Source organism: Hyla sarda, chromosome 5 (assembly GCF_029499605.1).
Source record: "Hyla sarda isolate aHylSar1 chromosome 5, aHylSar1.hap1, whole genome shotgun sequence".
Taxonomy (NCBI): domain Eukaryota; kingdom Metazoa; phylum Chordata; class Amphibia; order Anura; family Hylidae; genus Hyla; species Hyla sarda.
The window spans coordinates 134,281,287-134,307,259 of NC_079193.1; the positions used below are offsets into that span (position 1 = coordinate 134,281,287).

The following is a 25,973-nucleotide window of genomic DNA, read 5'->3' on the forward strand; positions in this document are numbered from 1 at the left end:
CCACCTCCCAGTACAGTGCGGATGGTGATTGCTGGTGTATATTACACCACCAATCATCATCCTTGTCCAGGTCATCGGGCCACACGTGACCCAGTGACCCGGAATCGCCGCAGATCGCCGATATGGAGGGTCCTCAGGACCTTCCTTGGCAAGGTGCCGGGAAATTATTCAGCAGGCATCTGGCTCCGATCCCCGCCCGGTGAGCGGCAGGGAACGGAATCGCAGCAAATCACAAGTCTGAATTGATCGGCGATTTGTGGTGCTTGCCAATATGGGGGGTCCTCAGGACCCCCTTCGGCGATGTGCCGGGATGCCTGCTGAATGATTTCAGTAGGCATCCCGGTCCGGTCCCCTGGACCGGAAATGCTCAGGGCGTACAGGTACGCCCTGAGTCCTTAAGGATCGGGGATGAAGGGTGCATTCATACGCCCTGCTTCCTCAAGAGGTTACAATTATTCCCATATTACATGCTTTTCTATTATTGTACTACTTTAAAAAAACTTTTAACAAAATAAGTTTGTAAGATTGTATAAGATTGTATAATTTTCTCATGTTTTCCTATTCAGGGCTTCATGAGGGCTATTTTTTTGCGCTGTAATCTGTAGTACGGTAGGGAGCATGAAGGTGGTCATTATAATACAGTAAAGGGCACAAAGGGGAATTTTTACAGTGTGAGGCATTAAGAGGAAGACTATTACTGTGTGAAGAATAAAATGATCGCAGCACTGAGAAGATCACTGTTATAGTATATGTGGGCATATTACTCATAGGTAGCATTGAGAAGATCACTGTTTTAGTATATGTGAGCCCTATTACTGATAGGTAGCATTCAGAAGATCACTGTTATAGTATATGTGGGTGCTATTACTGACTGGCAGCACTGAGAAGATCACTGTTATAATATATGCGGGCGCTATTATTGTGCTTTGCACAGCACCTGAGACCTCACTGCTGATGGCGGACATCGGCGATCCTGCTGACGCCATCGATTAACCCTTTATATGCTATGATAAATACTGATCACAGCATTTAAAGCAGTTGCAGATCTTAATTACACTCATCGGTCCACCCACATCCCAATTGTGGGGGTCCAATGAGTGAAAATGGTGGCCAGATTTCTCCTCACATGCTCTGTGCTACTCTGCTGCAATCCACTTGTATATGTGCCAGCTGGCAGACTGTACAAACATATTGCAGATTGTACTTATCAGTGCAATGTAAAGTCAGTAACACAAAAAAGGTTTTTATAATATAAATAAGCTCTTCCCCAAATAAAATTACAACCCCTCCTTTTTGCAAAAAAAAAAAAAAAAAAAAGAAAGAACAAAAAAAAACATATTTGGTATTGCCGGAAGCGAAAATCATAGTGTTAATGGAAATGGAAAAAAAATGGAAATAAAAAGTGATCGAAAAGTCCCATACACGCTAAATGGTACCATTAAAATTAGCCCTGATATCATCCCATGTATAGAAAAATAGGAAAAGTATAGGGGTCATAATAGGAAACGTTTAACCTCTTAACCCCTAAAGGACTCAGGGTTTTTCAGTTTTTGCACTTTCGTTTTTTCCTCCTTACCTTTTAAAAATCATAACCCTTAAAATTTTCCACCTAAAAATCCATATTATGGCTTATTTTTTGCGCCACCAATTCTACTTTGCAGTGACATCAGTCATTTTACCAAAAAATTTACGGCGAAATGGAAAAAAAAATAATTGTGCGACAAAATCAAAGAAAAAACGCCATTTTGTAACTTTTGGGGGCTTCCGTTTCTACGCCGTGCATATTTCGGTAAAAATTACACCTTATCATTATTCTGTAGGTCCATACGGTTAAAATGATACCCTACTTATATAGGTTTGATTTTGTCGTACTTCTGGAAAAAATCATAACTACATGCAGGAAAATGTATACGTTTAAAAATGTCATCTTCTGACCCCTTTAACTTTTTTATTTTTCCATGTACAGGGCGGTATGAGGGCTCATTTTCTGCACAGTGATCTGAAGTTTTTATCGGTATGATTTCTGTTTTGATCGGACCTTTTGATCACTTTTTATTCATTTTTTAATGGTATAAAAAGTGACCAAAATACACTTTTTTGGAATTTTTTTGCACGTACGCCATTGACCGTGCGGTTTAATTAATGATATATTTTTATAGTTCGAACATTTACGCACGCGGCGATACCACATATGTTTATTTTTATTTACACTGTTTTATTTTTTTCATGGGAAAAGGGGGGTGATTCAAACTTTTATTAGGGAAGGGGTTAAATGACCTTTATTAACACTTTTTTTAAACTTTTTTTTTGCAGTGTTATAGGTCCCATAGGGACCTATAACACTGCACACACTGATCTCCTATGCTGATCACTGGCGTGTATTAACATGCCTGTGATCAGCGTTATCGGCGCTTGACTGCTCCTGCCTGGATCTGCAAGCTGTTCGGGATGCCGCAGTGAAATTCCAAACAGCCCGACTGACTAGCCGAGATACTTTCACTTTTGCTTTAGAAGCGGCGGTCAGCTTTGACCGCCGCTTCTAAAGGATTAATACCGCACATTGCCGCGATCGGCGATGTGTGGTATTAGCCCCGGGTCCCGGCCGTTGATGAGCGCTGGGACCGACACAATGTGATGCAGGGTCACAGCGCGACCCCGCTTCATATTGCGGGAGCCGGCGCAGGACGTAAATATACGTCTTGCATCGTTAAGGGGTTAAGGACTCAGGGCGTACCTGTATGCCCTGAGCCCGGTCCCGGTGTGAAAAACGGCGTGACCCCGCATCACACTACTAACGATAGCCGGGACCCTGGGCTAACAGCGCACGGCATCGATCGATGTGTCGTGCGCTGTTAACCCTTCAGACGCGGCGATCAAAGTTGACCGCCGCGTCTGAAAACGAAAGTAAACGCTTCCCGGCAGCTCAGTCGGGCTGATCGGGACATTGAGATAAAATCATGATGTTCCGATCATCTGGGACGCAGGCGGAGGTCTCCTTACCTCTCTCCACAGCGTCCGATCGTCGATTGATTGCTCCAAGCCTGAGCTACAGACTTGAGCAATCAAGCCCCTATCTGACTGATCCGTGCAAAGCTATGGCTTTGCAGGGATCAGCATAGGAGATCAGTGTGTGCGGTGCTATAGCTCCCTATGGGAGCTATAGCACTGCAAAAAAAAGTGAAAAAAAAAAGTTAACAAAGTTAACCCCTTCCCTAATAAAAGTTTGAATCACCCCCCTTTTCCCATAAAAAAAAACTATGTAAATAAAAATTAACATATGTGGTATCACCGCGTGCGTAAATGTCCGAACTATAAAATTATATCATTAATTAAATCGCATGGTCAATGGCGTACTCGCAAACAAATTCCAAAGTCCAAAATAGCGTATTTTTGGTCACTTTTTATATCATAAAAAAATGACTAAAAAGCGATCAAAAAGTCCGATCAACACAAAAATGGTACCGATAAAAACTTCAGATCACTGTGCAAAAAATGAGCCCTCATACCAGCCAGTAAGCGGAAAAATAAAACAAGTTACAGGGGTCAGAATATGACAATTTTAAACGCATACATTTTCCTGCATGTAGTTATGATTTTTTTCAGAAGTGCGACAAAATCAAACCTATATAAGTAGGGTATCATTTTAACCGTATGGACCTACAGAATAAGGATAAGGTGTAATTTTGACCAAAAAAAGCACTGTGTAGAAATGGAAGCCCCCAAAATTACAAAATGAAATTTTTTCTTCAATTTTGTCGCACAATGATTTTTTTTCCCGTTTCGCCTTGGATTTTTTGGTAAAATGACTAATGTCACTGCAAAGTAGAATTGGTGGTGCAAAAAATAAGCCATCATATGGATTTTAGGTGCAAAATTGAAAGCGTTATGATTTTTAGAAGGTGATGAGGAAAAAATGAAAATGCAAAAACAGAAAAATGCTGAGTCCTTAAGGGGTTAAGCAAATGTATTTTGTTAAGAAAGTTAGAAAAATAGAAAAACATTTAAAGATGGGTATTGCTTTAATTGCATTGACACACAGAATAAAGATAACATGTCAGTTTTACCATAATGTGCACTGCAATTGGCAACAGTCCCGTGATTTTTTATTTTTTTTGTCTTCCTCTGAATCAACACAGTCGGGTTTTAGGTTGAACTCGATGGACTTTTTCTTCTCAACCTTACAAACTATGTTAGGCCCCTTTCACAATGCCGGTATGACCCGTCAAATACGGCCGGCAAACTCCCATTTTTTTTTCTTTGCAGTTTGAAGGCCATAATTTTGACAGGTCATAATGGCCAATAACGGATCCAGATGGTCCCCTTTATAGTCAATGGGGTCCGTCAGGCACCGTTATTTTTGGAGAGAAAAGCCAGAGAAAAAGACGGTGCAAGCACTATTTTTTTTCTTGGGCTTTTCTCAATCTTAAAATAACGGGCTTCACGCTGCTGGAGATAACCGGCAGTGTGAATGTAGCCTTACTATGTAAAACAAACCTCTGCACCCCAAAAAAATTGCATAATTGTGGTTTTCTTTTCAATTCCCCACTCCCTCAAATAATATAATTTTTTGTTGCATCGTAAAATATATAGTAAAATAACAGTGTAACTTCAAAGTATAATTGGTCAAGAATAAAAACAAGCTCTCATATGGTTCTGTGGGTGGAAAAATAAAAGTTAGGGCTCTTAAAAGGCAAGGAGGAAAAAATGAAAATTGGCTGTGTCCTCAAGGTCAAACTGGACTGTGTCCTTAAGAGGTTAAGGAGGTTCAAGAGGACTTGTGGTCAGTCAAAATTTTTTGTTTATTTATATAATTTTATAAGCTTGAGTACCCTGATTCCACTATTGATTTGACTTTCATGTTATGTCCCTTGTTGCACTGACTATCTGTCATTTTCCACATAAGTGAAATTGGAGGAAGATAAAACATCTGGCACCACTAGCAATGAATCACTCCTATGTTATGCAGTAATGATGAACAGCATCAAGCTCGTGGTGAGTGCATTATCCTTATATTCTACAGTGCTTATACATATCTGTACTTTTCACAGAATAGAAAAATACAGCAACACTTCACACAGGGATAAGCAGGATTAGTCAGGCACTACATAGGACATCCACAGGTGTAAGGCAAAAAGGTTTATTGGACTGACATGCAACGTGTTCCACATCTTGCCTGATGATGCTGTCCATGTGCAGAGAGGTAAGCCCTCCGGCTACCTCCCACTGGAACACTAGGGACTGTTTAAAGGTCCCTTTTAGATTTCACTGTCAAAGCTGTTATCACCGATAGTCGGCTATTAATGGCAACCATCAGCTACAGGAATCAGCTGAGGGCCACTTGGTATGGCCTCCTGACTCAACTCAAGCCCGCGCTATACACTGTTTGTTGTCTTAGGATGAGCTGACTCGTCCTTAGATAGAAATCCAGTTTATAACAACATGCACGGTGGTGTTTTGCACAAAAAAGAAAATGATTTGGTGAATTTTACAACTTCTCTCAGCCACACCCCTTTTCTGTAGGGGTAAACACAACAAGTGTCAGACCACGGAAGAATGAAGGTGGTTTGTAAATTATCGCAATTGATACAATCATTGCACATATGTGCCACCATTTTCCAACTTAAGGAAAATTTTCAATGAGCAACATTTACCGATAACACTAATGATAAATGAAAGGGGTGTCTGCTTAAAATAAATGTTGTTACTCAACACGTCACATTGCCATGGCCAGTGGGACACCATCACTGGGACACTGCTATAGCCAGCAATTGGCTGAGCGACTTGGCTGAGAGACTTGGCTGCAGTGGTGTTCCGCCAGTTATTTACAATGTGACGTGTTGACCACAGCACCGGGAAGTGAAAGTTGAGTGGACTGGGTGCTGTGTTAGCAAAGGCTTGCAGGAAGGGAGTGGGGTAGGTACAGGTTTTATTTTTTATTTTATGAGACAGCCTGGGCACATTTCTTTAAAAAAATCTTTGCTGGATAACCACTTTAACATCTAGATATTGTTTATTGACAGTATTATAAAGGATAGTCTACCATGCTGTTAATACTGCAGTAGACAATATGGTGGTAATTTATGAAGGCTTTGTGCCATTATTCTGGTTTACAAAAGTTGCAATTTTTTGTGGAGGTGGGCATTGCTTAGTGGATGGGATGGTCACCTGCAGCCTAATAGATGTAACCTAATTTAAATGTCATTTGCAAAAACTTTTTTATATAATGTAGATAACAACATTATATGTACAGTGCCTTGCAAAAGTATTCAACCCCCCCCCCCTTGACTTTTTTTTTGTATTTTCGTACATTACAGCCTTAGCTTTAGGCTAGGTTTCCACTTTTTTGGGAAAAAATGCTGTGGCCAGATGTTAGCTGCAAGTCAATGGGGAACTGCAAAAAGCCATCTCCCCAGCGAAGGAGGCCAAAAATGTCCTAACCAATTTTTTGTGTTTCTTTTTCCAGCCTGTTTCAGATCCGTGTATGCAGAGGATTGCGGCGGATTCAGTGGATTATGGAGATGAACTAGATTTTTTTTTCTTTTAATAAAATGGTTAACAAGGGCTGTGGGGGAGTGTTTTTTTTAATACAATTTTCAGGCTTAGTAGTGGAAGCCGTCTTATTGACAGCTAGCGCTAACCCTCAATTACCCTGGTACCCCCCCCTGGCACAGGGGTGTCGGGAAGATGCGGTACCAACAAGCCCAGATTGTCAAAAATGGTGCTCCTGGGCCTAGGTGGTAACAGTAACAATGGTGCTCGCCCACCCTGGTGATGTCAGGCTGTTGCTGCTTGGTTGGTATCTTGCTGAGAATAAAAATACAGGGAACCCTATGTTTTTATTTATTTAGGGTTCCTCATATTTTTATTCTCAGACAGATACCAACTAAGCAGCAACATCCTCATGTTACCAGGGCGGGCGAGCACCATAGTTACTGGCCCTCCCCAGCCTGAATAACGCCAGCCTTTTACCACCAAGGCCCAGGAGCACCATTTTTGATGCTCCGGCCCTGTTGGTACCGGCTCTTCCCGGCACCCCTGTGGCGGTGGGTACCTGGGTAATAAGTGGGGGTTAACGCTAGCTGTTTTTGGGGAAAACGCTAAGCCCTGGCTTAGTAATGGATTCTGTCAATAAGACGGCTTCCTCTACTAAGCTTGAAAATTCAATTAAAAAAAACACAACACATTGGAAAAATTATTTTATTTTAAAAACACTTCCCACAACCCTCGTTAGCCATTTACTAGCTTGTTTTTTTTAAAGAAAAAAATCTAGTTCATCACCTAATCCACGGAATCCACCGCAATCCTCTGCATACACAGAGAAATGAGAAAAAATAAGAAACACAAAAAAAGGGTTGGGACATTTTTGGCGCTCTCCGCTGGTGAGAGTGCCCAAAATGCAATGTCTTTCCAAACATAGAGCCTCAAATTGTTGCAAAACTACAACTCCCAGCATGCCCAGACAGCCTTTGGTGAAGTGAAATTAGAAAAATATATAAATAAAACTATTGTTTAGAAATAGAAAACAGAAAATTGTCATGTGCGTATGTATTCACCCCCTTTGTTAGGAAGCCCATAAAAAGCTCTGGTGCAACCAATTACCTTCAGAAGTCACATAATTAGTGACATGATGTCCAATCTAAATGTCACATGATCTGTCATTACATATACTCACCTTTTTTTGAAAGGTCCCAGAGGCTGCAACACCTAAGCAAGAGGCATCAGTAACCAAACACTGCCATAAAGACCTAGGAACTCTCCAAACAAGTAAGAGACAATGCTGTTGAGAAGTACAAGTCAGGGTTAGGTTATAAAAAAATATATCCAAATCTTTGATGATCCCCAGGAGCACCATCAAATCTATCATAACCAAATGGAAAGAACATGGCACAACAGCAAACCTGCCAAGAGACGGCCGCCTATTAAAACTCACGGACCGGGCAAGGAGGGCTTTAACCCCATAAGGACCAAGGACATACCAGTACGTCCTGAGTCCTTTTCCTTTCTATAACGCGGGGCCACGAGGCTATAACCCGTGGCTAATAGCGAGGGGCAGTGATCGTGGTGCCGCGCGCTATTAACCCTTTAGAATCGCCGTTCAAAGTTGAACGCTGCGTCTAAAGTGAAAATGAAACCATGCCGGTTAGCTTAGGGAGCTGTTCGGGATCGCCACAGCGAAATTGCGGCGTCCCGAACAGCTGTCGGACACAAGGAGGGTCTCCTACCTTGCCTCCTGGTGTCTGATCGCCGAATGGCTGCTCAGTGCCTGAGATCCAGGCATGAGCATTCAAGCGGCAGAATCGTCGATCACTGGTTTCCTATGAGAAACCAGTGATCAATGTAAAAGATCAGTGTGTGCAGTGTTATAGGTCCCTATGGGAGCTATAACACTGGGGAAAAAAAGTGAATAAAGATCATTTAACACCTTCCCTATTAAAAGTTTGAATCACCCCCCTTCTCCCATTTAAAAAAAAAAAAAAACTGTGTAAATAAAAATAAACATATGTGGTATCGCCGCATGCTGAAATGTCCGAATTATAAAAATATATTGTTAATTAAACCACACGGTTAATGGCGTACGTGCAAAAAAATTCCAAAGTCCAAAATAGTGTCTTTTTGGTCACTTTTTATATCATGAAAAAATGATATATCATAAAATGATATATCATGAATCAACAAGTCCTATCAATACAAAAAGGGTACCGCTAAAAACTTCAGATCACGGCGCAAAAAATCAGCCCTCATACCAACCCATACGCGGTAAAATAAAATAGTTATAGTTAAATGTATACATTTTCCTGCATGGAGTTATGATTTTTTTCAGAAGTACCACAAAATCAAACCGATATAAGTAGGGTATCATTTTAATCATATGGACATTTTTACAGAAATATGCACTGCGTAGAAACAAAAGCCCCCAAAAGTTACAAAATTGCGTTTTTTTTCTTAAATTTTGTCTCACAATGATTTTTGTTTTCCGTTTCGCCATAGATTTTTGGGTAAAATGACTGATGTTATTACAAAGTAGAATTGGTGGCGCAAAAAATAAGCCATCATATGGATTTTTAGGTGCAAAATTTAAAGGGTTATGATTTTTTAAAGGTAAGAAGGAAAAACGAAAGTGCAAAAACGGAAACCCCCTTGGTCCTTAAGGGGTTAATCAGAGAGGCAGCACAGAGACCTAAGGTAACCCTGTAGGAGCTGCAGAGTTCCACAGCAGAGACTGGAATATCTATACATAGGATGGCAATAAGCCGTACACTCCATAGAGTTGGGCTTTATGGCAGAGTGGGCAGAAGAAAGCCATTACTTTCAGCTAAAAACAAAATGCATGTTTTGAGTTTGCAAAAAAGGCATGTGGGAGACTCACAAAATGTATGGAGGAAGGTGCTCTGGTCTCATGAGACTAAAATTGAACTATTCGGCCATCAAAGAAAATGCTATATCTGGCGCAAAGCCAACACATCACATCACCATCCCCACAGTGAAACGTCAGTGGGGATGTTTTTCAGCAGCAGGGACTGGGAAACTTGTCAGAGTTGAGGGAAAGATGAATGGTGCTAAATACAGGGATATTTTTTAGCAAAACCTGTACCACTCTGTGCATGATTTGAGGACAGAGGTTCACCTTCCAGCAGGACAATGACCCCAAACCCACTGCTAAAGCAACACTTGAGTGGTTTAAGTGGAAAAATTTAAAGGTGTTGGAATGGCCTAGTCAAAGCCCAGATCTTAATCCAATCAAAAATCGGTGGTCAGACTTAAAGATTGTTCTTCTCAAGTGCAAACCATCCAACTTGAAGGAGCTGGAGCAGTTTTGCAAAGAGCAATGGGCAAAAATCCCAGTATGTAAGATGTGGCAAGCTCATAGAGACTAATCCAAGGTGACTTGGAGCTGTGATTGCCTCAAAAGGTGTCTCTACAAAGAATTGACTTTATGGAGTTGAATAGTTATGCACAGCGACTTTGTTATTTTGTCTTATTTGTTGTTTGAAGGAGACATATAACACAGGCTGGGATGTATAGACTGAGGAATAAATATCATACTGAGGATGATTTATATGTGTGAGGGGGGGGGGGAGGGGACTCCTGAATGACATGCTGGGAGTTGTAGTCCCTGTTATGTGTGTTTATGCCAGTGTTTCCAAACCAGTGTGCCTCCAGCTGTTGCAAAACTACAACTCCCAGCATGCCCTGACAGACTTTGGGCATGCTGGGAGTTGTAGATTTGCAACAGCTGGAGGCACACTGGTTGGGAAACACTGTATCTAGCCTATTCAGCATACACATCATGTTACACCAGTGTTTCCCAACCAGTGTGCCTCCAGATGTTGCAAAACTACAACTACCAGCATTCCCTGCTTGGGAAACACTAGAATACACACACAACAGGGACTACAACTCCCAGCAGGTCATTCAGGAGTCCCCACTTACACATAGAAATCATCCCCAGTATGATATTTATTCCCTGTAGTCTATACACCACCAGCCCCTGCAGTGTAATATGTCTCCTCACATATAGAAATCATCCCCAGCCCCTGCAGTGTAATATGTCTCCTCACATATAGAAATCATCCCCAGCCCCTGCAGTGTAATATGTCTCCTCACATATAGAAATCATCCCCAGCCCCTGCAGTGTAATATGTCTCCCCACATATAGAAATCATCCCCAGCCCCTGCAGTGCAGTATGTCTCCTCACATATAGAAATCATCCCCAGCCCCTGCAGTGCAGTATGTCTCCTCACATACAGAAATCATCCCCAGCCCCTGCAGTGTAGTATGTCTCCTCACATATAGAAATCATCCCCAGCCCCTGCAGTGTAATATGTCTCCTCACATATAGAAATCATCCCCAGCCCCTGCAGTGTAATATGTCTCCTCACATATAGAAATCATCCCCAGCCCCTGCAGTGTAATATGTCTCCTCACATATAAAAATCATCCCCAGCCCCTGCAGTGTAATATGTCTCCTCACATATAGAAATCATCCCCAGCCCCTGCAGTGTAATATGTCTCCTCACATATAGAAATCATCCCCAGCCCCTGCAGTGTAATATGTCTCCTCACATATAGAAATCATCCCCAGCCCCTGCAGTGTAATATGTCTCCTCACATATAGAAATCATCCCCAGCCCCTGCAGTGTAATATGTCTCCTCACATATAGAAATCATCCCCAGCCCCTGCAGTGTAATATGTCTCCTCACATATAGAAATCATCCCCAGCCCCTGCAGTGTAATATGTCTCCTCACATATAGAAATCATCCCCAGCCCCTGCAGTGTAATATGTCTCCTCACATATAGAAATCATCCCCAGCCCCTGCAGTGTAATATGTCTCCTCACATATAGAAATCATCCCCAGCCCCTGCAGTGTAATATGTCTCCCCACATATAGAAATCATCCCCAGCCCCTGCAGTGCAGTATGTCTCCTCACATATAGAAATCATCCCCAGCCCCTGCAGTGCAGTATGTCTCCTCACATACAGAAATCATCCCCAGCCCCTGCAGTGTAGTATGTCTCCTCACATATAGAAATCATCCCCAGCCCCTGCAGTGTAATATGTCTCCTCACATATAGAAATCATCCCCAGCCCCTGCAGTGTAATATGTCTCCTCACATATAGAAATCATCCCCAGCCCCTGCAGTGTAATATGTCTCCTCACATATAGAAATCATCCCCAGCCCCTGCAGTGTAATATGTCTCCTCACATATAGAAATCATCCCCAGCCCCTGCAGTGTAATATGTCTCCTCACATATAGAAATCATCCCCAGCCCCTGCAGTGTAATATGTCTCCTCACATATAGAAATCATCCCCAGCCCCTGCAGTGTAATATGTCTCCTCACATATAGAAATCATCCCCAGCCCCTGCAGTGCAGTATGTCTCCTCACATATAGAAATCATCCCCAGCCCCTGCAGTGTAATATGTCTCCTCACATATAGAAATCATCCCCAGCCCCTGCAGTGTAATATGTCTCCTCACATATAGAAATCATCCCCAGCCCCTGCAGTGTAATATGTCTCCTCACATATAGAAATCATCCCCAGCCCCTGCAGTGTAATATGTCTCCTCACATATAGAAATCATCCCCAGCCCCTGCAGTGTAATATGTCTCCTCACATATAGAAATCATCCCCAGCCCCTGCAGTGTAATATGTCTCCTCACATATAGAAATCATCCCCAGCCCCTGCAGTGTAATATGTCTCCTCACATATAGAAATCATCCCCAGCCCCTGCAGTGTAATATGTCTCCTCACATATAGAAATCATCCCCAGCCCCTGCAGTGTAATATGTCTCCTCACATATAGAAATCATCCCCAGCCCCTGCAGTGTAATATGTCTCCTCACATATAGAAATCATCCCCAGCCCCTGCAGTGTAATATGTCTCCTCACATATAGAAATCATCCCCAGCCCGTGCAGTGTAATATGTCTCCTCACATATAGAAATCATCCCCAGCCCCTGCAGTGCAGTATGTCTCCTCACATATAGAAATCATCCCCAGCCCGTGCAGTGCAGTATGTCTCCTCACATATAGAAATCATCCCCAGCCCCTGCAGTGTAATATGTCTCCTCACATATAGAAATCATCCCCAGCCCCTGCAGTGTAGTATGTCTCCTCACATATAGAAATCATCCCCAGCCCCTGCAGTGTAATATGTCTCCTCACATATAGAAATCATCCCCAGCCCCTGCAGTGCAATATGTCTCCTCACATATAGAAATCATCCCCAGCCCCTGCAGTGTAATATGTCTCCTCACATATAGAAATCATCCCCAGCCCGTGCAGTATAATATGTCTCCTCACATATAGAAATCATCCCCAGCCCGTGCAGTGCAGTATGTCTCCTCACATATAGATATCATCCGCAGCCCCTGCAGTGTAATATGTCTCCTCACATATAGAAATCATCCGCAGCCCCTGCAGTGTAATATGTCTCCTCACATATAGAAATCATCCCCAGCCCCTGCAGTGTAGTATGTCTCCTCACATATAGAAATCATCCCCAGCCCCTGCAGTGTAATATGTCTCCTCACATATAGAAATCATCCCCAGCCCGTGCAGTGTAATATGTCTCCTCACATATAGAAATCATCCCCAGCCCGTGCAGTGTAATATGTCTCCTCACATATAGAAATCATCCCCAGCCCATGCAGTGTAATATGTCTCCTCACATATAGAAATCATCCCCAGCCCCTGCAGTGTAATATGTCTCCTCACATATAGAAATCATCCCCAGCCCCTGCAGTGTAATATGTCTCCTCACATATAGAAATCATCCCCAGCCCCTGCAGTGTAATATGTCTCCTCACATATAGAAATCATCCCCAGCCCCTGCAGTGCAGTATGTCTCCTCACATATAGAAATCATCCCCAGCCCCTGCAGTGCAGTATGTCTCCTCACATATAGAAATCAGCCCCTGCAGTGTAATATGTCTCCTCACATATAGAAATCATCCCCAGCCCCTGCAGTGTAATATGTCTCCTCACATATAGAAATCATCCCCAGCCCCTGCAGTGCAGTATGTCTCCTCACATATAGAAATCATCCCCAGCCCCTGCAGTGCAGTATGTCTCCTCACATATAGAAATCATCCCCAGCCCCTGCAGTGTAATATGTCTCCTCACATATAGAAATCATCCCTAGCCACTGCAGTGTAGTATGTCTCCTCACATATAGAAATCATCCCCAGCCACTGCAGTGTAGTATGTCTCCTCACATATAGAAATCATCCCCAGCCCCTGCAGTTCAGGATGTCTCCTCACATATAGAAATCATCCCCAGCCCGTGCAGTGTAATATGTCTCCTCACATATAGAAATCATCCCCAGCCCCTGCAGTTCAGGATGTCTCCTCACATATAGAAATCATCCCCAGCCCGTGCAGTGTAATATGTCTCCTCACATATAGAAATCATCCCCAGCCCCTGCAGTGTAATATGTCTCCTCACATATAGAAATCATCCCCAGCCCCTGCAGTGTAATATGTCTCCTCACATATAGAAATCATCCCCAGCCCCTGCAGTGCAGTATGTCTCCTCACATATAGAAATCATCCCCAGCCTGTGCAGTGCAGTATGTCTCCTCACATATAGAAATCATCCCCAGCCCCTGCAGTGTAATATGTCTCCTCACATATAGAAATCATCCCCAGCCACTGCAGTGTAGTATGTCTCCTCACATATAGAAATCATCCCAGCCACTGCAGTGTAGTATGTCTCCTCACATATAGAAATCATCCCCAGCCCCTGCAGTTCAGGATGTCTCCTCACATATAGAAATCATCCCCAGCCCGTGCAGTGTAATATGTCTCCTCACATATAGAAATCATCCCCAGCCCCTGCAGTGTAATATGTCTCCTCACATATAGAAATCATCCCCAGCCCCTGCAGTGTAATATGTCTCCTCACATATAGAAATCATCCCCAGCCCCTGCAGTGTAGTATGTCTCCTCACATATAGAAATCATCCCCAGCCCCTGCAGTGCAGTATGTCTCCTCACATATAGAAATCATCCCCAGCCTGTGCAGTGCAGTATGTCTCCTCACATATAGAAATCATCCCCAACCCCTGCAGTGTAATATGTCTCCTCACATATAGAAATCACCCCCAGCCCGTGCAGTATGTCTCCTCACATATAGAAATCATCCCCAGCCCGTGCAGTGCAGTATGTCTCCTCACATATAGAAATCATCCCCAGCCCCTGCAGTGTAATATGTCTCCTCACATATAGAAATCATCCCCAGCCCCTGCAGTGTAATATGTCTCCTCACATATAGAAATCATCCCCAGCCCCTGCAGTGCAGTATGTCTCCTCACATATAGAAATCATCCCCAGCCCCTGCAGTGTAATATGTCTCCTCACATATAGAAATCATCCCCAGCCCCTGCAGTGTAATATGTCTCCTCACATATAGAAATCATCCCCAGCGCCTGCAGTGTAATATGTCTCCTCACATATAGAAATCATCCCCAGCCCCTGCAGTGTAATATGTCTCCTCACATATAGAAATCATCCCCAGCCCCTGCAGTGTAATATGTCTCCTCACATATAGAAATCATCCCCAGCCCCTGCAGTGTAATATGTCTCCTCACATATAGAAATCATCCCCAGCCCCTGCAGTGTAATATGTCTCCTCATATATAGAAATCATCCCCAGCCCCTGCAGTGCAGTATGTCTCCTCACATATAGAAATCATCCCCAGCCCCTGCAGTGCAGTATGTCTCCTCACATATAGAAATCATCCCCAGCCCCTGCAGTGTAATATGTCTCCTCACATATAGAAATCATCCCCAGCCCCTGCAGTGTAATATGTCTCCTCACATATAGAAATCATCCCCAGCCCCTGCAGTGCAGTATGTCTCCTCACATATAGAAATCATCCCCAGCCCCTGCAGTGCAGTATGTCTCCTCACATATAGAAATCATCCCCAGCCCCTGCAGTGTAATATGTCTCCTCACATATAGAAATCATCCCCAGCCACTGCAGTGTAGTATGTCTCCTCACATATAGAAATCATCCCCAGCCACTGCAGTGTAGTATGTCTCCTCACATATAGAAATCATCCCCAGCCCCTGCAGTTCAGGATGTCTCCTCACATATAGAAATCATCCCCAGCCCGTGCAGTGTAATATGTCTCCTCACATATAGAAATCATCCCCAGCCCCTGCAGTTCAGGATGTCTCCTCACATATAGAAATCATCCCCAGCCCGTGCAGTGTAATATGTCTCCTCACATATAGAAATCATCCCCAGCCCCTGCAGTGTAATATGTCTCCTCACATATAGAAATCATCCCCAGCCCCTGCAGTGTAATATGTCTCCTCACATATAGAAATCATCCCCAGCCCCTGCAGTGCAGTATGTCTCCTCACATATAGAAATCCTCCCCAGCCTGTGCAGTGCAGTATGTCTCCTCACATATAGAAATCATCCCCAGCCCCTGCAGTGTAATATGTCTCCTCACATATAGAAATCATCCCCAGCCACTGCAGTGTAGTATGTCTCCTCACATATAGAAATCATCCCCAGCCACTGCAGTGTAGTATGTCTCCTCACATATAGAAATCATCCCCAGCCCCTGCAGTTCAGGATGTCTCCTCACATATAGAAATCATCCCCAGCCCGTGCAGTGTAATATGTCTCCTCACATATAGAAATCATCCCCAGCCCCTGCAGTGTAATATGTCTCCTCACATATAGAAATCATCCCCAGCCCCTGCAGTGTAATATGTCTCCTCACATATAGAAATCATCCCCAGCCCCTGCAGTGCAGTATGTCTCCTCACATATAGAAATCATCCCCAGCCCCTGCAGTGCAGTATGTCTCCTCACATATAGAAATCATCCCCAGCCTGTGCAGTGCAGTATGTCTCCTCACATATAGAAATCATCCCCAACCCCTGCAGTGTAATATGTCTCCTCACATATAGAAATCACCCCCAGCCCGTGCAGTATGTCTCCTCACATATAGAAATCATCCCCAGCCCGTACAGTGCAGTATGTCTCCTCACATATAGAAATCGTCCCCAGCCCCTGCAGTGTAATATGTCTCCTCACATATAGAAATCATCCCCAGCCCCTGCAGTGTAATATGTCTCCTCACATATAGAAATCATCCCCAGCCCCTGCAGTGCAGTATGTCTCCTCACATATAGAAATCATCCCCAGCCCCTGCAGTGTAATATGTCTCCTCACATATAGAAATCATCCCCAGCCCCTGCAGTGTAATATGTCTCCTCACATATAGAAATCATCCCCAGCCCCTGCAGTGTAATATGTCTCCTCACATATAGAAATCATCCCCAGCCCCTGCAGTGTAATATGTCTCCTCACATATAGAAATCATCCCCAGCCCCTGCAGTGTAATATGTCTCCTCACATATAGAAATCATCCCCAGCCCCTGCAGTGCAGTATGTCTCCTCACATATAGAAATCATCCCCAGCCCCTGCAGTGTAATATGTTTCCTCACATATAGAAATCATCCCCAGCCCCTGCAGTGTAATATGTCTCCTCACATATAGAAATCATCCCCAGCCCCTGCAGTGTAATATGTCTCCTCACATATAGAAATCATCCCCAGCCCCTGCAGTGTAATATGTCTCCTCACATATAGAAATCATCCCCAGCCCCTGCAGTGTAATATGTCTCCTCACATATAGAAATCATCCCCAGCCCCTGCAGTGTAATATGTCTCCTCACATATAGAAATCATCCCCAGCCCCTGCAGTGCAGTATGTCTCCTCACATATAGAAATCATCCCCAGCCCCTGCAGTGCAGTATGTCTCCTCACATATAGAAATCATCCCCAGCCCCTGCAGTGTAATATGTCTCCTCACATATAGAAATCATCCCCAGCCCCTGCAGTGTAATATGTCTCCTCACATATAGAAATCATCCCCAGCCCCTGCAGTGCAGTATGTCTCCTCACATATAGAAATCATCCCCATCCCCTGCAGTGCAGTATGTCTCCTCACATATAGAAATCATCCCCAGCCCCTGCAGTGTAATATGTCTCCTCACATATAGAAATCATCCCCAGCCACTGCAGTGTAGTATGTCTCCTCACATATAGAAATCATCCCCAGCCACTGCAGTGTAGTATGTCTCCTCACATATAGAAATCATCCCCAGCCCCTGCAGTTGAGGATGTCTCCTCACATATAGAAATCATCCCCAGCCCGTGCAGTGTAATATGTCTCCTCACATATAGAAATCATCCCCAGCCCCTGCAGTTCAGGATGTCTCCTCACATATAGAAATCATCCCCAGCCCGTGCAGTGTAATATGTCTCCTCACATATAGAAATCATCCCCAGCCCCTGCAGTGTAATATGTCTCCTCACATATAGAAATCATCCCCAGCCCCTGCAGTGTAATATGTCTCCTCACATATAGAAATCATCCCCAGCCCCTGCAGTGCAGTATGTCTCCTCACATATAGAAATCATCCCCAGCCTGTGCAGTGCAGTATGTCTCCTCACATATAGAAATCATCCCCAGCCCCTGCAGTGTAATATGTCTCCTCACATATAGAAATCATCCCCAGCCACTGCAGTGTAGTATGTCTCCTCACATATAGAAATCATCCCCAGCCACTGCAGTGTAGTATGTCTCCTCACATATAGAAATCATCCCCAGCCCCTGCAGTTCAGGATGTCTCCTCACATATAGAAATCATCCCCAGCCCGTGCAGTGTAATATGTCTCCTCACATATAGAAATCATCCCCAGCCCCTGCAGTGTAATATGTCTCCTCACATATAGAAATCATCCCCAGCCCCTGCAGTGTAATATGTCTCCTCACATATAGAAATCATCCCCAGCCCCTGCAGTGCAGTATGTCTCCTCACATATAGAAATCATCCCCAGCCCCTGCAGTGCAGTATGTCTCCTCACATATAGAAATCATCCCCATCCTGTGCAGTGCAGTATGTCTCCTCACATATAGAAATCATCCCCAACCCCTGCAGTGTAATATGTCTCCTCACATATAGAAATCACCCCCAGCCCGTGCAGTATGTCTCCTCACATATAGAAATCATCCCCAGCCCGTACAGTGCAGTATGTCTCCTCACATATAGAAATCATCCCCAGCCCCTGCAGTGTAATATGTCTCCTCACATATAGAAATCATCCCCAGCCCCTGCAGTGTAATATGTCTCCTCACATATAGAAATCATCCCCAGCCCCTGCAGTGCAGTATGTCTCCTCACATATAGAAATCATCCCCAGCCCCTGCAGTGTAATTTGTCTCCTCACATATAGAAATCATCCCCAGCCCCTGCAGTGTAATATGTCTCCTCACATATAGAAATCATCCCCAGCCCCTGCAGTGTAATATGTCTCCTCACATATAGAAATCATCCCCAGCCCCTGCAGTGTAATATGTCTCCTCACATATAGAAATCATCCCCAGCCCCTGCAGTGTAATATGTCTCCTCACATATAGAAATCATCCCCAGCCCCTGCAGTGCAGTTTGTCTCCTCACATATAGAAATCATCCCCAGCCCCTGCAGTGTAATATGTTTCCTCACATATAGAAATCATCCCCAGCCCCTGCAGTGTAATATGTCTCCTCACATATAGAAATCATCCCCAGCCCCTGCAGTGTAATATGTCTCCTCACACATTGAAAACATTATGGAGGTGAAGAGCAGTGGACGTCCTCTCCCCCCCCCCCCCTGCACAGTGCTTTGCCATGCAAACTTGAAACCTCCCCATGATAAATTAGGTCCTGTGTAAACAGAGCAGGGGGAGGGGGAGGAGCTGAGTACGTCCTCATTCAGGCTCAAGCAGGAGTGCTGTGATTGGTTCAATATGTGAGTGCTGTGATTGGTGAGCAATAAGAAGGGCAGAGATTTAGCACAGTATGGCGTGATATGGGCAGGCTTTGGGGGTGTACATTTCGTTACAGACTTGAGAGGAAGTCATTTTTTTCAGGGTCCATAACCAGGAAGTGCTGCTATTTTCACAGTGGAATAGCATACAAACGGGATGGGGCAGACATATAATGAAAAGTGCGGTGGCATCATGGAGTCAAGGTCTAACCTGTGGCAGGTACTTATTTTCAGATATTTCACTATTGGATATCTCCTTTAAATGATAAAAATCCTCAAACAATCCATGTTAATTCCAGGTTGTGAGTCACCAAAATACGAAAAAAGTCAAGAAGGGGGGGGGGGAATACTTTTGCAAGGCACTGTATATCTACAATATATATTGGTTAAAAAAATGTGTATTTGTTGCTGTGAAAAGAAATGCTCGCTACTTCTTACTCCAAAGGGTCCATCCACTGTCCAGAACACTGTCTTGTCCCTGCAGCTATTGCATGTGTGTCTTGGCTGAGACAAAATACAAATGTGGGCAGGATAGGGCTCTGTGGACTGAGGCTTTGAGACACGCCCAGGCTCACACAGCAGGCTGACTGACAAGCCAGGAGCCTGCAAAGAACTGTGGATTGAACCCCATGTATTTTAAAGTGCAAAATCCATAGGAAAATCTGCAGCACATGTCAATTTATTTGAGGATTTGAATTTTACTAACCCCTTAGGGACTCAGCCCATTTTCACCTTAAGGTCACATTCCCACCTGGCGTATACGCAGCGTATTTCACGCTGCATAAAATCTGCAGCAGCGGGAAATATGCTGCTTATCTCTCGCTCACCATACACACAAGGCTTTCTGGTGGCAGCCCTATGTGTGTAGTGAGTTTCCGCCTCCAAAATGCACTGCACAAATAGGGCTGCCGCGGGAAAGCCTTGTGTGTATGGTGAGCGAGGGATACGAAGCGTATTTCCCACTGCTGCTGCAGATTTTACACAGCGCGAAATATGCTGCGTTTATGCCAGGTGGGAACGTACCCTAACTCCTTAACGATGCAGGACATATATTTACGTCCTGCGCCGGCTCCCACGATATAACGCAGAGTTACGCAGTGACCCCGCGTCATATCAGGTCGGTCCCGGCGGCCATCAACGGCCGGGACCCTTGGCTAATACAGGACATCACCGTATTAAACCTTCAGACGCGGTGATCAAAGTTGACCGCCGCATCTGATATGAAAGTGAAAGTATCCCAGCAGCTCAGTTGCGCTGTTCGGGACCGTCGCAATAAAATCGTGGCATCCCGAACAGCTTACAGGACACCGGGAGGATCCCTACCTACCTCCTCGGTGTCCGATCGGCGAACGACTGCTCCGTGCCTGAGATCCAGGCAGGAGCAGTCAAGCGCCGATAACACTTATCAATGGCATGTTAATACATGCCAGTGATCAGTGTAAAAGATTAGTGTGTGCAGTGTTATAGCCCCCTATGGGAGCTATAACACTGCAAAAAAAAAGTGAAAAAAAAGTGTTAATAAATGTGTTTTAACCCCTTCCCTAATAAAAGTTTGAATCACCCCCCTTTTCCCATAAAAAAAACTGTGTAAATAAAAATAAACATATGTTGGTATCGCGTGTGTAAAGGTCCGAACTATAAAAATATATAATTAATTAAACCGCACGGTCAATGGCGTACACTTAAAAAAAATTCCAAAGTCCAAAATTGCGTAGTTTTGTCACTTTTTATACCATTATAAAATGAATAAAAGGTGATCAAAAAGTCCGATCACTACAAAAAGGGTACCGATAAAAACTTCAGATCACGGCGCAAAACGTGAGCCCTCAAACCGCCCCTTCCACAGAAAAATAAAAAAGTTATTGAGGTCAGAATAGGACATTTTTAAACATATAAATTTTCCTACATGTAGTTACGATTTTCTCCAGAAGTACGACAAAATTAAACCTATATAAGTAGGGTATTTTTTTTTAACCTACAGAATAACGATAAGGTGTCATTTTTACCGAAAAATGCACTGCATAGAAACGGAAGCCCCCAAAAGTTACAAAATGGCGTTTTTTCTTCAATTTTGTCGCACAATCATTTTTTTCCCATTTTGCCGTGGATTTTTGGGTAAAATGACTAATGTCATTGCAAAGTAGAATTGGTGGCACAAAAAATAAGCCATAATATGGATTTTTAGGTGGAAAATTGAAAGAGTTATGATTTTTAAAATGTAAGGACAAAAAAATGAAAATGCAAAAACTGAAAAACGCTGAGTCCTTTGAGGGTTAAAGGGGTATTCCAGGGTTAACTAACTTTTAACTATCCTGCCCATTATGAATAATTAGGCTAGTTTTACATTTACTTGCTATACGGCTCTGTCGTGGATCGTCTTCTTTTTCTTCATTATATGGTCCCCCAGGTCTAGCGTTTCCTTTCAGGTCCTGATGACATTCCTCTCACAATCCTTTGTGGCTTGAGGCAGCAGCTGGTATCAGAGGGCTTGGCTATTTCTTGTATTTCCTCACAAGCCAGCCCCCTGATGACGTTTGCGGTCCATCTGTACGTCCTGATGTGCCTACATTCCCTGCTCAGTTTGCCGAGAAGCCGGCACGTCAGGAAGTACAGATGGACTGCAAATGTCATCAGGGGGCTGGCTTGTGAGGAAATACAAGAAATAGCCAAGCCCCTGTATACCAGCTGATGCCTCAAAGGTTTGTGAGATGAATGTCATCAGGACCGGAAAGGAAACGCTTGACCTGGGGAACCATATAATGAAGAAAAAGAAGACAATCCACAGCAGAGTGATATAGCAAGTAAATGTAAAATGAGCATAATTATTCATAACATTATGGTTATTCTGTAGGTCCATACGGTTAAAATGATACCCTACTTGTATAGGTTTGATTTTGTATTACCGTATTTATCAGGGTATACCACGCACCGGCCTAAAACACGCACCCTCATTTTACCAAGGATATTTGGGTAAAAAAAGTTTTTTACCCAAATATCCTTGGTAAAATGAGGGTGCGTGTGTGTGCATGCGTATACCCCGATACACCCCCAGGAAGGGCAGGGGGAGAGGGTCCGTCGCTGCCCGCTTCTCTCCCCCTGCCTTTCCTGGGGTCTAGAGCCCTGCTGCCGCCGCTTCTCTCCCACTGGCTGTCTGCGCCGCTGCCAGTTCTCTCCCCCTGACTATCGGTGCCGGCGCCCCATTGCCGGCGCCGATAGCCAGGGGGAGAGAACCGGCGTCGGCAATGGGGCAGCGGCGCCGATAGCCAGGGGGAGAGAAGGGGTGGCGGCACCGATTGCCGGCGCCGTTGCCCCGTAGCCTCCCCCATCCCCGGTAATATAATTACCTGTTGCCGGGGTCGGGTCCCCGCTGCTTCAGGCCTCCGGTGTGTGTCCCATGCTTCGGTGCTATGCACTGCACGGCGCAATGATGAGTGACATCATTGCGTCTCGCAGCGCATAGCAGCGACGCAGGAAGCGCACACCGGAGGCCTGAAGCAGCGCGGACCCGACCCCGGCAACAGGTAATTATACAACCGGGGATGGGGGAGGTAACGGGGCAGCGGCGCCGGCAATGGGTGCCGCTGCCCCTTCTCTCCCCCTGTCTGTCAGCGCCGCTGCCCCATTGCCGGCGCCACTTCTTTCCCCCTGGCTATCGGCGCCGGCAATGGGGCACCAGTATCGATAGTCAGGGGGAGAGAACGGGCAGCGGCACCGATAGCCAGGGGGAGAGAAGGGCCGGCAGCAGGGCTCTAGACCCCAGGACAGGCAGGGGCAGAGAAGCCGGCAGCGGTGGCGGTCTCTGCACCTGCAAAGCGCCCGCTTTAAATAATTGAACTCCAGTGGCTTATCGGCGTATAACGTGCAGGTAGACTTTAGGCTAAAAAATTTTGCCTAAAAAGTGCGTGTTATACGCCGATAAATACGGTACTTCAGAAAAAAAATCATAAATACATGCAGGAAAATGTATACGTTTAAAATTGTCATTTTCTGAGCCCTATAACTTTTTTATTTTTCTGTGTTCAGGGCGCTATGAGAGCTTATTTTTTGCGCCGTGATCTGAAGTTTTTAGCGGTACCATTTTTGTTCTGATCAGACTTTTTGATCACTTTTTTGTGGTATAAAAATGTGCTATTTTGGACTTTGGAATTTTTTGCGCGTACGCCATTGAACGTGTGGTTTTAAAAGCAGTATATTTTTATACATTTCCGCACGCGGTGATACCACATATGTTTATTTTTATTAACACTGTTTTATTTTGTTATTAGGAAATGCCGGGTGATTTAAACTTTTAATTCAGAAGGGAATACCTGAAAGGGCTAACTTTTTTTTTTACACTTTTTATTTACACTTTTTTTTTGCGAGCTTTTATCGCGATGACCCCGATCAGCCCGACTTTTACTTTCACTTTCGATGCTTTGAGCGCCGCATCGGAAGGGTTAATAGCGCGTGGCCGAACAATCGCGGCCGCGCGCTATTAGCCGCGGGTCCAGGCTGTGAATAGGCGCGGGGACCATCCAGCTATGACGCGGGGTCCCGCCGGGACCCCACATTATAGACAGGAACCGGACTTAGGACGTACCCATACGTCCTATGTCCCTAAGGGGTTAAGGAGCCCTTTTTTGCAATTCTGACCACTGTCACTTCACATATTAACAACTCTGACATGCTTTTACCTTTTATTCTTATTCCGAGATTTTTTTGTGCCATATTCTACTTTAACATAGTGGTAAATTTTCGTCGTTACTTGCATCCTTTCTTGGTGAAAAATCTCAAAAATGTCATGAAAATTTTGAAAATTTAGCATTTTTCTAAGTTTTAAACTTTCTGCTTGTAAGGAAAATGAACATTCCAAATAAATTATATATTGATTCACATATACAATATGTCTACTTTATGTTGGCATCGTAAAGTTGACATGTTTTCACTTTTTGAAGACGTTAGAGGGCTTCAAAGTATAGCAGCAATTTTCAAAATTTTCATGAAAAATTCTAAATCTGAATTTTTCAGGAACCAGTTAAGTATGAAGTGGAATTGAGGGGCCTTTCTGTAAGAAATACCCCATAAATGACCCCATTCTAGAAACTGCGCCCCTCATTGTATTCAAAATGACATTCAGAAAGTTTGTTAACCCTTTAGGTGTTTCACAGGAATAACAGCAATGTGAAGTAGAAAAGTCTAAATCTTAATTTTTTTATACTTGCATGTTCTTGTAGAGCCATTTTTTGAAACTTCACAAGGAGAGAATTCTCCCCAACATTTGTAACCCAATGTCTCTCGACTAAGGAAATACCTAATATGTGGATGTAAAGTGTTCTGCGGGCGCAGTAGAGGGCTCAGAAGGGAAGGAGCGACAATTGGATTTTGGAGTGAATTTTGCTGAAATGGTTTTTGGGGGCATATCACATTTAGGAATCCCCTAAGGTGCTAGAACAGCAAAAAACAAAAAAAAAAACACATGGCATACTATTTTGGAAACTACACCCCTTTAAGGAACATAACAAGGGGTACAGTGAGCATTAACACCACACAGGTGTTTGACAACGTTATGTTAAAATTGGATGTGTAAATGGAATTCTTTTTTTTTACTAAAATGCAGTTTTTGCCCCAAATTTACATTTTTTCAAGGGGTAATAGAGGATAATACCCCCCAAAAAATGAAAAAAAATTTCCCATCCAACTTTAACAGAAATGCGTCAAACACCTGTGGGGTGTTAAGGCTCACTATACCCCTTGTTACGTTCCTTAAAGGGGTGTAGTTTCCAAAATAGTATGCCATGTGTTTTTTTTTTTTGTTTTTTGCTGTTCTGGCACCTTAGGGGATTCCTAAATGTGACATGCCCCCAAAAACCATTTCAGCAAAATTCACTCCAAAATCCTTCTGGCAATGCCTAGAAATAGCCAAGCCCCTCATGTTGGCGATCGCCCTCATGTTCAGATGGTCGATTTGGGGCGATTCCAGGCTGATCTGGTCTCTGATGACCCGATAGCCTGAAAAATAGGGATGATTGGAGTTGTCAGAGACCGCTCCTATCATCCTGAAGGATAGGAGCGAGGTGGCAGTGATGCGAGCTCCTCCTATCCCCTGCCATGAGTCAGTTAGGACTAACTGACCAATGGCAGTTGGGGGCGGGGGGTTAAAGGTGAAATCCCCGCTCTGCCCACCCCTTGATGTCGGGGGGGAGATGGTGGCAGGTACCTGAGGGACCGGGACCCTCGGTGAGACCAGCTGCGGGATCGGCGGCGGTAAGCAGGCAGCGTAGCAGGGGTGAAGGTAGCAGTAAAAGATTGCCATAAAGTGATCTTTACTGCTGCCTTCTAGGAGTTGCCAAACTGTTTAGTGGTCTCTAAACTGTGGTCCTCCAGATGTTGCAAAACTACAATTCCCAGCATGCACTGACTGTCTGGGCATGCTGGGAGGTGTAGTTTTGCAACATCTGAAGTGACACAGTTTGGAGACCACTATACGGTGGTCTCCAAACTGTAGCTCTCCAGATGTTGCAAAACTACAATTCCCAGCATGCCCAGACAGTCAGGGATACTAGGCGTGTAGTTCTGCAATATCTGGCCATTCAGATGTTGCAGAACTACAACTCCCAGCATGTCTGGACAGTCCCGGCATGCTT

The 25,973-nt window shown here is 44.2% G+C and overlaps 1 protein-coding gene across 19 annotated transcripts in view; it reads left to right on the forward strand.

The window, feature by feature from the left end:
* Positions 1 to 25,973, forward strand: part of IKZF1 (IKAROS family zinc finger 1) — a 373,972-nt gene that overhangs the window by 104,134 nt on the left and 243,865 nt on the right. For 13 of the 19 annotated variants that reach the window (XM_056520299.1, XM_056520294.1, XM_056520298.1 and 10 more), the window contains one exon: positions 4,904 to 4,992. The exons of 2 other annotated variants lie outside the window; for them this stretch is intronic. Coding sequence is in view for 2 of the 17 variants with exons in the window: in XM_056520304.1 (XP_056376279.1) it covers positions 4,956 to 4,992 (37 nt within the window). In the remaining 15 variants the exon portion in view is untranslated. Of the gene's footprint in view, positions 1 to 4,903; positions 4,993 to 7,685; positions 7,765 to 19,493; positions 19,571 to 25,562; positions 25,594 to 25,973 lie in introns of those variants that run through there. 4 more of the 19 variants (XM_056520296.1, XM_056520314.1, XM_056520292.1 and 1 more) reach the window with 4 other exon arrangements.